At 35.0% G+C, this 11,408-nt stretch overlaps 1 protein-coding gene across 1 annotated transcript; it reads left to right on the forward strand.

Moving 5' to 3' along the window:
* Window positions 1–6,412: 6,412 nt before the first annotated feature.
* Window positions 6,413–11,159, forward strand: Es2 (ess-2 splicing factor homolog). The gene is made up of 7 exons (XM_081976424.1): window positions 6,413–6,618; window positions 6,674–6,827; window positions 6,878–7,214; window positions 10,003–10,186; window positions 10,238–10,425; window positions 10,481–10,618; window positions 10,676–11,159. Exons 1-7 carry the CDS (start codon window positions 6,472–6,474, stop codon window positions 10,977–10,979), a joined length of 1,452 nt encoding a protein of 483 aa, XP_081832550.1. The 5' UTR covers window positions 6,413–6,471; the 3' UTR covers window positions 10,980–11,159.
* The last annotated feature ends 249 nt before the right edge of the window (window positions 11,160–11,408 follow it).

Below are 11,408 nucleotides of genomic sequence, written 5' to 3' on the forward strand. Positions count from 1 at the left end.
CTCATCAGGACATTGATTAACTGTTGCCATATGTGGCCAGGCTGACGCCATATGCAAACTGAATTTATCAATATCCGCGGTTATTTTTAAAGCGCTTAATTTTTGGCAGCACCAAATTTACCAAAAAAATGGTACCGCAGACAGGTCATAATCTGTTTTACAAATTTTTGGCTTTTAAAAGTGCATTTGGAATCTGGGCCGGCTGTGAACTTCAACACATGGCCCACCAAATTTTGGAGCCCTATAAATCATTAAGGGGGTCTGTAATTATCGAATCAGTGACGTAGTCATTTGTTTTTTAATCTAATCAAAATTGATTTAAATTGCCAAAACCTTATAAGATGATATGTTTAAGAATTTTTCAAAAGTTGCCAGAAGCATCTAAGAAGTTTTTGAACTATCTAACAATATTTTAAAATTGCCAGAAGTCTCTAAGAAAGTCCTAAACTGTTCAGATTTTTTTTAGAAACTGCCAGAATTCTCCAAGGAAGTCTTGAACTGTCTCAGATTTTTTTAAAACTTCTAGAAGCTTCTAAGAAGGTCCTGAACTGTCTCAGAATTTTTCTAAAGTTGCCAGAAGCGTTTAAGAAGTTTCTGAACTACCTAACAATATTTTAAAATTTCCAGAAGTCCTTAAGAAAGTCTTGAACTATCTCAGATTTTTTTAAAACTTCTAGAGGCTTCTAAGAAGGTCCTGAACTATCTCAGAATGTTTCTAAAGTTGCCAGAAGCGTCTAAGGAGTTTCTGAACTACCTAACCATATTTTTAAATTGCCAAAAGTCTCTAAGAAAGTCCTGAACCATCTCAGAATTTTTTTAAAGCTGCCATAAGCCTCTAAAATGGTCCTAAACTGTTTCAGATTTTTTTAAAACTGCCAGAATCCTCCAAGGAGGTCCTGAACTATCTCAGAATTTTTCTAAAGTTGCCAGAAGCATCTAAGAAGTTTCTGAACTACCTAACAATATTTTAAAATTGCTAGATGTCTCTAAGAAAGTTCTGAACTGTCTCAGAATTTTTTAAAACTCCCAGAAGCCTCTAATAAAGTTTGAAACTGTTTAAAGCTGCCATAAGCCTCTAAAAAGATCCTAAACTGTTTCAGATTTTTTTTAAAACTGCCAGAATCCTCCAAGTAGGTTCTGAATTGTTTCAGAATTTTTTAAAACTTCTAGAAACTTCTAAGAAGGTCCTGAACTGTCTCAGAATTTTTCTAAAGTTGCCAGAAGCCTCTAAGAAAGTTTGAAACTGTTTAAAGCTGCCATAAGCCTCTAAAAAGATCTTAAACTGTTTCAGATTTTTTTTAAAACTGCCAGAAACCTCTGAGAAGGTTCTGAACTGTCTCAGAATTTTTTTGAAACTTCCAGAAGCTTCTAAAAAGGACCTGAACTATCAAAGAATATTTTAAAATTGACAAAAGTCTCTAAGAAAGTTCTGAACAATCTCAGATTTTTTTAAATTTGCCAGAAGGTCCTGAACCTACTCAGAATTTTGTAAAACTGCCAGAATCCTCTACAAAGTTTCTTAATTGACTAAGGATTTCTTAAAATTGCCAGAAGTCAACAGTTTCGGCCGGAGTTTTATCTACAGAATGTACCAAAAAGTTCCTGATTTCGTAGTATACAGAGTGTTCAAAAGTGTCTCCTAAATATAGCGTTAATTTTTGGCAGAACATTCACAGGTTACACACCACTGGGGAATTTCCAAAACTAGATCTGATCTTCAACTGAATGAAAACTATAGATCTTTTTAATGTATTTTGGTCCCTTCCTACGATACGCTACTGGAAATTTATGAGGTTCTCGAGGGTCGTTTCAGTTTCGGTCGGAATTGTCACAACATAGGTGGGCCACGAACCCAAAACAGTGCCAGAGCACTTGAACTTACAAGATTTATTTATTGTTTACTTTGTTTGAAAAACTTTGACATAGTTTGTAATAAATTATCCGATTATGGAGCTATGTAATAGGACCACTTGAAATGTTTGACATACATAGATGCTTGTGTAGGTACAAGATAAGGTTTGCTAATGAACCGTTTGATTTTTTTTCAAAAAGTTCCATATGTCTGTTACATTTTGAAGTTTTAAATTTGTCCTGAAAGTGAGTCATTTGACTGAAATATTCTTTTGTATGAGACAAAAAGGAAGAAACATTGAAAATGAAATAGGGCATGGCAAACACGGGTGTATCCAGTTTCTTCCTTGTAATCTATCATTTTCCTACCCTGTTTAGACAAACAACTTCCCTAATGACACTCTAGCTTGGGTCGTACGTTAAATATTTTTTTTTTGGATCTCACATTGGGAATAAAACGTTTTCGCTCAGATTGACAGAAAAATTGATTGCTTTTTAGTCTGGGTGGTCAAAGTTGGGTTAAATTGACCTTAGGAAGGTCTGAAACTCCTAGACTCTCTAGACTAGCTTTAAACCATTAATCGGTATAAATTAGTACAGAATAGTTCCAACTTTGCCAGATTAATGGTTGAGCTATTGTGAATCATAACTCGCGGCTATTACTCACGAGTTCACTAGAGCGAGTTGAAGAAAAAGCATTCTACATGCATGTAATGACTATTAACTCGATGATTTAGGACACTCGCCTTATGTTAGTTAAATAATATACTATAATGTAATTGGAATAATAGTTCAACAAATTGTATTTAATATACTTTAGTCACAGTGTTGCCAAGTCGAAATATTTAATAGCGGTAAATTAATCAGTATATCAAAAAATAAACAATTTACATAAGAAAAAATTTTAATTTTTTTTACATTATTATGCAGGATTTTTTTTTAATGATTGCGAAAAATTTTAATTATCCACATTGAAAAATAATATTAATTTGCTGTATAAACCATATACATACTTCAAAAATACAAAGTTTTAAAAGATAATTCAGTTAGGCAGTCACGTGACAATAACAGTCAAAATATCTGTCATAAATCTCAGAAACACGTTTTATAACACATGCTACAAGAAAACTATTCTAAACCTTGACTTTTCCACCTTTTAGCACCGTTTGACGTTAGTGACAATTATCACGTGGTTTTAGTACACTATTTAGCTAAACGGTCACGTGATAATTGTTAAAATAACTGTCTTAAATCTGAGAAGCACGTCTCGTTTTGATAACTGTGTTAAACTATAATTCTTGTAGATTTTAGACAAATTTGGTCTTAGAGGATAATTTAAGCAGTCACGTGATCCACAGAAAATGGCAATCTGTTTTAGGTACATTTTTGGAAACCTTATTAGATTTTCTATTCAATAACCCGAAAAAACATTACAAAATTTGGTACAGTCAAGTAGAAAAGCGGTGTCAAAGTCTGAACTGTCAAATTTTGACTTCAAACACGGTTTGAAAAGGCAGTCAGGGATAAAATTGCCTGTAAAACCAACTTGCAGGGAGAAAATGACAGTTTCAAGCACTTTTTTGGAATCCTCATTAAATTTCCTATTCAATATAACCTACAAGATTTAGTACAGTCAAAAATAAAAGCTTGTTGAAGTTTGAATTGCCAGAAACACGTTATGAAAGGACAGTCAAGGAGAAAATCGCTGGTAAAACCCACTTGAAATAAGAAAAAGACTGTTTAAGCACATTTTCGGAATTCTTATTAAATTTCCTATCCAATAACATAAAAAAAACTACGAGTTTTGGTACAGTCATGGAGAAAATCGGGGTCAAAGTTTGAATTGCCAGAAACACGTTATGAAAAGACAGTCAAGGACAAAATCGCTGGTAAAACCCACTTGAAATAAGAAAAAGATTGTTTTAAGCACATTTTCGGAATTCTTATTAAATTTCCTATCCAATAACATAAAACAACTACGAGTTTTGGTACAGTCATGGAGAAAATTGGGGTCAAAGTATGAACTGATAGAAACACGTTAGGAAATGACAGTCAAGGAGAAAATCGCTGATAAAACCCACTTGGAATAAGAAAAAGACTGTTTTAAGCAAATTTTCGGAATTCTTATTAAATTTCCTATCCAATAACATAAAAAAACTTCAAGTTTTGGTACAGTCAGGTAGAAAAGCGGTGTCAAACTCTGAACTGCCAAGTTTTGACCTAAAATAGGGTTTGAAAAGGCAGTCAGGGATAAAACTGCCTGTAAAACCCACTTGGAGTGAGAAAATGACAGTTCTAAACCCTTTTTTGGAATCCTCATTAAATTTCCTATTCAATAACCTACAAAATTTAGTACAGTCAAAATTAAAATCATGTCAAAGTTTGAATTGCCAGAAACACGTTATGAAAGGACAGTCAAGGAGAAAATCGCTGATAAAACCCACTTGGAATAAGAAAAAGATTGTTTTAAGCACATTTTCGGAATTCTTATTAAATTTCCTATCCAATAACCTGCAAAAACATACCAAAATTTAGTATAATTAGGGCAAAAATCGGTGGCAAAGTTTGAACTGCCTGTTAAAAACGGTAGATTGAAAATAAAAATAGGAAAATGTAGAAGAACCACAAAAACGGTAGATATACCGTTTTAACGGTAGACCTGGCAACATTGGTCACTCATCACAAAAATGTCAAACCATCATCATCAGATACGAAATATATTAGTGATGGTTCACTTTCGACATTTTCCAGCTTGGAACTGAAGGAATCTAGACATATTCTGTGTTATTTCTGCACAAACATCAATTACTCAATAAACAGAAATAGAAATCCCTTTCAACGCCCAATTCGCCATCATCCCATCAAACCCGATCCATCAAAGAAGAAAAACGATATTTTTTCAAATATTTTTCACCGTTTCACAAACTTCAAACAGCTTTCCAGAAAGCTAATGACAAATTTATTAAATTTATATCCATTTATCCGATTGTTTTCGCTTTAAATCTCTCCCAACTCAGTGTTTATACACGTTCGTCCGGCTTCAAAGAAGACAATATTTTACGGTTCTTATTGTTTTCTTTACGCTCAAGATTGAGGGTATTTTATAAATCATTATCGGGGGGCCGTAACAGGTCCAGTCAAAACAGGTGATGTATCATCATTTGATTTAAAAAAAAAATCGGACAAATTGATATTAAAACTTTACCGGGGCGGATCTAAAAGATTCAGCCTGCCAACCGTATAACAATAAACATTGAACGGACATAAATTGCGTTTAAAGTGAAGTAAATAGATGAGAAACGCTTTAAAACGGATCATTGCTTAATGGGTTTCAAATTATCTGTTTATTTTGGAGTGACACCGGCCAGAAATATACTACGTGTAGCTTTCAGACAGGCCACTCGATGATTGACAAAGTTACCATTTTGCGCTAGCAAAATAACTCGTCTTTACGAATAACCCACTCGATTAGATGGTGATTTATCTAGTGATTTTCAAATAGTGGAGGAGTCTACACATTTTTTTTTGCTCGTTTGTCACTCTATAACTGCACCGTATTGATAGACGCTGATAAATGACTTGATATTAATAGAGGAATCAATTAAATGGTATCACCACAGGCCCACCTTCACCCACTTCTTCAATTTCCAATGTTATATAGGGCCACTTGACTAATCTTATCCAGTTAGAACAACAAAAGCGCCCCTTAATTTGTTCTCTTAAATGCCTTTACAACCACTTGAAAATAGGAAAAAAATTCCCACGTCTGTAACCAAGTGCCACACTTGAGTTTTGGATAATTTTTTTCATACTTTTTTTTACTAATAAAGAAATTTATTATAATTTTGAGAAAACCAATAATGTTACCTAAAAGTTTTAACGTGAAGCTAGTGGGACACCCCAGTTTATGGAAAAATTCTTAATAAAAATCATCTTGAAACAACCATCCACAAAGTATAACCAAAACATGCAATTTGAAATAAACAAATTATGTGGAATACTGAAAATGTTCACACGTGGTATCCTGTGTGTCTCGGCTCACATAAATTTCCATAAAACGAACATTTCAGGATCTAGAGTAAACTCTAAACATTTTCTTCGCACCTCGTAAGGGACCCTTGAAAGACAAACGACCGCGACATCCGCGAGTTTGTTCGACGGCGAAGAGCCATAACTTTCCTTTCGGTCTTTTATTACAGAACAAAACTGTACTTGTTCCCGTTTCGTTGTTGAACTCTTTTACGGTAGCTCATAGCTGGGGGCTGATTGATTAGATTAAAAAAATATTTAATATAAAATCAGAGTTAACTGTCAGCCCTAAATGAAAAGATTTTAAAAAGAATCATGTTTAGTCTTCCCATAAAGAAAATTTGAAAATTCACTTTGGAATAAAATCGGACAACACATTCCTATATGACGAACCCATCTCTACCTTCACACATGTGCGCCATCTGCTAACCAGTCACATGAGAATTCAACGCCCACTCCAACATTGGCCACGTGACTAATTGACAACTGACAGACCAGGGAACTAACCTAACTTTAACCAAGTGTCAAAACATTTCTTTCACAAAGTATTAGTTACAAATTGTATTTTTGTCCATTGAAAAAATAATTATTATGGGTGATTCGGTTGAAAATACGCCAGGCCGTATGGCAATTCAAGTAATGGAAAACGTACACAAACAGCTGATTTTCAAGAAACCGTCCGGACTCCCTAGAAAACGGCTTAAGCGAAAAGTGTTGGATGAGGAAACTTATGTTCAGGTACTGTTTGTAAATTCTTGCCTTTGCCTTAAAATTCTAGCACTGAGTTTTACAGGAAATAGACAAGATTATTCAACGTGATTTCTTCCCAGATTTGGAAAAAATTAAAGCTCAAAGTGAGTATTTAGATGCAATTGAATGCAATGACACCATAAGAATGCGAGAGCTGTACATGAAGTACAGTGGCAACAAACCTACAGTAAACAGAAGTAAGTAACTTTAAAACCCTAGAAGACACTAGACTAAGCAACACTTTTAGTGCCCAGTCCTGCAACATTTGATACACCAGCTAACATTCATGCCACACAAGAAGACATTTTGCAGTTTGGCAAAGATAATAAAAAAGTGGAAGATTTAACTGAAGAGCCAGAAAACAAGCTCAGTTTAGACCAATACTTAAACTCTCACACCTCGCAAGACAATGAGAGTTTTGAAGAAATTTTAGATGTTAGTCATGAGAAACATAGAGACAAATACAAATACTTGTACCAAGTGGAGGATAATAGTAAAGGGAGACTGGATGCAATGTTGGCACTTCCTTCAGTGGAGCAACAAGCAGCTTTACCAGAAAAACCTTTTAATGTTGACACATGGGGGTAAGTCTTGTTGCATACAATTTAAATTAGGTTGAGAGAATCAGTTTGTCTCAAAATTATTGAATTTATTTACTACAGAACCCTTCTTGTGTGTGTGTCAGGCAAGGGGTAAACCACTGGGGCATTATAGTGTACAAACTGTAGGAATTAGTGGGCATTAAATTATTATTATGAATAAAATTGTAAAGGTCTAAAAAAAAATTATCATACAATATTTTTTTCTATACATCTACCATTGAAATATAAACATAAATAAAATAAAGTTTGGTAATTTCAATGAAAAAATATGAATTTTGTAATTTTACTTTCAAAAATTTTGACTGTCTCAAGTGGCGAAACCCTACAACTAATTAATCAACTTTATACGTCAATAAAAAGCTCATTTTATTAGCTATCCATTGACATATATACGCTTTTACAAAAGTGTAGTAAATAAGCTAGTTATAGAGGATTGAACAAAAAAATGCACCAAAAAAAGTCATAAAAAAATGAGTCAACTTTGACGTCTTCTAGTGGCCAAACCATCCAACCTATTAACCCCAGTTAGGGTATTTTTAGAAAGCTCGTTTCATTGGCTATCCATTGACGTATAAAACTCTACCAAAAATAGTGCAATTAAGCGAGTTTTTGAGGATTAGACAAAAGGATGCACCAAAAAAGTAATAAAAAAATTGATCAAATTTGACGCCCTCTAGCGGCCTAACCGTCTAACCTGTCAACCCAAATAGGGACATTTTTAGAAAGCTCATTTCATTGGCTATCCATTGACGTATAAAACTCTACTAAAAGTAGTGCAATTAAGCGAGATTTTAAGGATTTAACAAAAAGATACCCTAAAGAAATTGGTCAACGTTGACGCCTTCTAGCGGGCAAACGCTAACCAATCGATTTTTATACGTCAATGGAAAGCTCATTTCATTGGCTGTCCATCGACATATAAAAGTATATACAAAGTGCTACAAATACACGTGTGTTATTTACGGTTTAGTGACAGGGTGCACCACAAACATTTTTTGACTGGTTAAAGGCTAATTTGACTATAGAAAATTAGGAAAACACGGTCACGTGACTTACTAGATCTACCACGACCTAATGGTTGGAAATTTTTTGAAAAACAGTTTTTGCAAATGATAATTTTCGTAAGGGTCAAATTTGCCAGAAACACCGCCACTATCCTAATGGGTTTTGCGCATTAGGTTGGTGAGTTAGTGCAAGCGAAAATCGACCGAATGATTGTATTTCTACATTTTTGCTACTACCCTAGATTTGGCAATCATTGTGCTATGTTTGTGCCAAATATCAGGGACGTATCCGCCCGATTTAAAAAAAAATCCTTTAAAGATTAGAGCCGTAACAGTCAAGGAAAACATTTAGTTAGCTTTGGAGCCCTCTGGCGGATAAACAAAGCAACCTATCAACACAGGCGGCCATATTTTTTTGAAAACCCATTTTATTTTCTGTCCATTGACATAGAAAAGTCTATACAAAGTGTTGTGTGTAACAATAAAGACAATTTTGACTAAATTTGACAACTACTACTTTAACGATAGTTGTGTGCAACATCTGGTGACATCTGTACTCAACTCTATGAGTTAGAAAGTACAGATGGCGTTCCAAAATCTAGGAACAGCACCATTAATGCCGCATCATTCGGTAAACACCGATCTGATTGGTTGAAAATGGTGAGGTTTTGTTTTTTGTTTATCAATCCCAATCCTCTGACCGGTTTCGCCGTATTACGGCTCATCAGAGAGGCTATAGGGCTTGATAACCAAAGGCTCATCTCTCTGATGAGCCGTAATACGGCGAAACCGGTCAGAGGATTGGGATTGATAAACAAAAAACAAAACCTCACCATTTTCAACCAATCAGATCGGTGTTTACCGAATGATGCGGCATTAATGGTGCTGTTCCTAGATTTTGGAACGCCATCTGTACTTTCTAACTCATAGAGTTGAGTACAGATGTCACCAGATGTTGCACACAACTATCATTTCTGGCATCCAGTTGACTATACTGGAACGAAGGTTTTGTTCTTTGGTTATCAAGCCCTATAGCCTCTCTGATGAGCCGTAATACGGCGAAAACGGTCAGAGGATTGGGATTGATAAACAAAAAACAAAACCTCACCATTTTCTACTACTTTAACCTTCATTAATTCGGTTATTTTGACGGTTCAATGTATCAATTTAACAACAGCACTTTACTTCTCAGTATCAGGGAGTTAAAAAAGTGTTTTAAACCTTTCCTTAACTGTCTTAAGCTGCCAGAGGCCTCTATAGCCATTTTGAGTGTCAGAGACTTCTAAATGCTACTGAAAACCTGCTGAAAAGTGCCTCGGTCCTTAACAATTGTCTTAAACCATCCCATAACTGTTTTAAATTGCCACAGGCCTCTAGGACCATTTTGAAAGTTCCATAGACTTTTAAATGATATAGAAAACCTGTTAAAAAGTACTAGAAGAATCTACAAGTGTTTAAAATTTTCAAGAATTATTTTAAATTGCCGTAGGTCTTTGGGACCATTTTGAATATGCCAAAAACCTCTAAAGGCTACTCAGAACCTTCTACAAAGTACCAGAGCCCTTTACTTAAACCTTTTTCAATTGCCAGAGGCCTCTAGAACCATTTTGAAAGTGTTTGAAACTTCTAAATGCTACTGAGAACAGTCAGAAGTCACTGAACAGACTATAACAGTTTTGCTGTGAGAAGTGACTCTGACCCTATTAAAAATAATTTTTAAAATTGATTTCAATTTAAAATTTATTAATAACACTTATTATTTTCAGTTATAAAAACCGCAACACTCTAATGTATAACCCAGAAGGAGTGGAACTAACCCCTGAACAGCAAATGGAAGTAATTAAAAACAAACAAGAGATTGTTCATGAGAATACCAGACTGAGAGCAAATCCATTCAATGAAAATCAAAGTAAAGAAACTATCAATGAGTTGGCCAAGACTCAGGCCAAAGTAGGTAGGTTTTCAGTGTGATAAGTCTTGGCTCATACATTTTGATTACAGGTGTTGGATGGTAAAATTGGAATGGACGGTAAAGAGTTGATAAAGCCTGAAACCCCCAAAATTGGAGGCTTTAGGTTAGTAAGAACTCCTTCACCATCTCCCAGTTTGATTGGCACTCCTTTAATGACTTGGGGTGAGATTGATGGCACACCTTTTCGCCTGGACGGTAGTGATACACCATTGCCAAGGTAATTAAGCAATAGAACTGAGTTTGAACCATGTGACATGTGAATTGGATTGCAGATCGCAAGGTCCGTCTTTCAAAATGGCAGAACCACCGCAGCGTGAATTAATCGCACTAGCTCTGGCTGAGAAAGTTGGAGAAAAAAATCGCGACCAGAAAAAACGAGCTTTAGAAGCACAAAGACGACAATTTAGCTCGTGAGATCTCAACTTTTCGCACAAACCGAATATTTTTGATGTTTATGACAATTTCAGGCCCTCACCACGTCCGAACTCTTCTACAATCGACAGATTGGCGACGATGTCTCCCGCTGCCAGACGACTGGCTTCCGCCCATTTAAAACTGTCTGATTTTAGATCGCCCGTTCCCAGCCCGAGAACTCCAAAAAGTGTAGGAATTGTGGCCAAAACTCCTACACCAAAGAGGTTAACAACACCGAAACGTACGGATACTCCCAAATTGAATCTGGGCATTAAAAAAGCACCAGAAAAAGTGTCTACCGATGATTTGTTGAGAATCAGGCTGCCTACTAGGAAAACGGCTTCAGATTTTTTTTAGAAGTTTACATACTGATAGTTTTTATGTATAAATTGTATACTAGCACACTTAGTTACTTTAACTTGACTAAATATTGGAAAATTAAATTAGTTTTTGTAAATTATCTGAAATTTGTCATACATACTTTTCAAGAGAATTTTAAGATGTTTGACTAATAAATTATCTGTTTTTTTAAGTGCACTTATTGTTGATTTAAACTTGTTTTTGCATTTTGGGATGTGAGAACCAGATCATCTTTCTTGTTTCTACTAAATGCAAATGCATCAATCTCTACCAGATCCAATTCAATTTAAATCAAATAGAAAACTTGCATTTATTAAGTTCACCATATTACCAAAACACTTTTATATTGTTAACGTTTCCATATAGTGAAAAAACCTTGTTAGGTCTGTTTGTAACTTCTTTGGATTGTTCAGTAAAACCCCCACA

The sequence above is a fragment of the Ips typographus genome, linkage group LG3 (assembly GCF_016097725.1).
Source record: "Ips typographus isolate SLU linkage group LG3, UJ_Ityp_2.0, whole genome shotgun sequence".
In the NCBI taxonomy this organism is placed as follows: domain Eukaryota; kingdom Metazoa; phylum Arthropoda; class Insecta; order Coleoptera; family Curculionidae; genus Ips; species Ips typographus.

Excerpts from the sequence above, each read along its gene's own strand:
- Es2 (XM_081976424.1), top strand. The coding sequence starts at position 6,472 with ATGGGTGATTCGGTTGAAAATACGCCAGGCCGTATGGCAATTCAAGTA. Across the intron at positions 6,828-6,877 it reads CAAACCTACAGTAAACAGAA|TGCCCAGTCCTGCAACATTT; the intron begins GTAAGTAACTTT and ends CAACACTTTTAG. Across the intron at positions 7,215-10,002 it reads TTTAATGTTGACACATGGGG|TTATAAAAACCGCAACACTC; the intron begins GTAAGTCTTGTT and ends TATTATTTTCAG.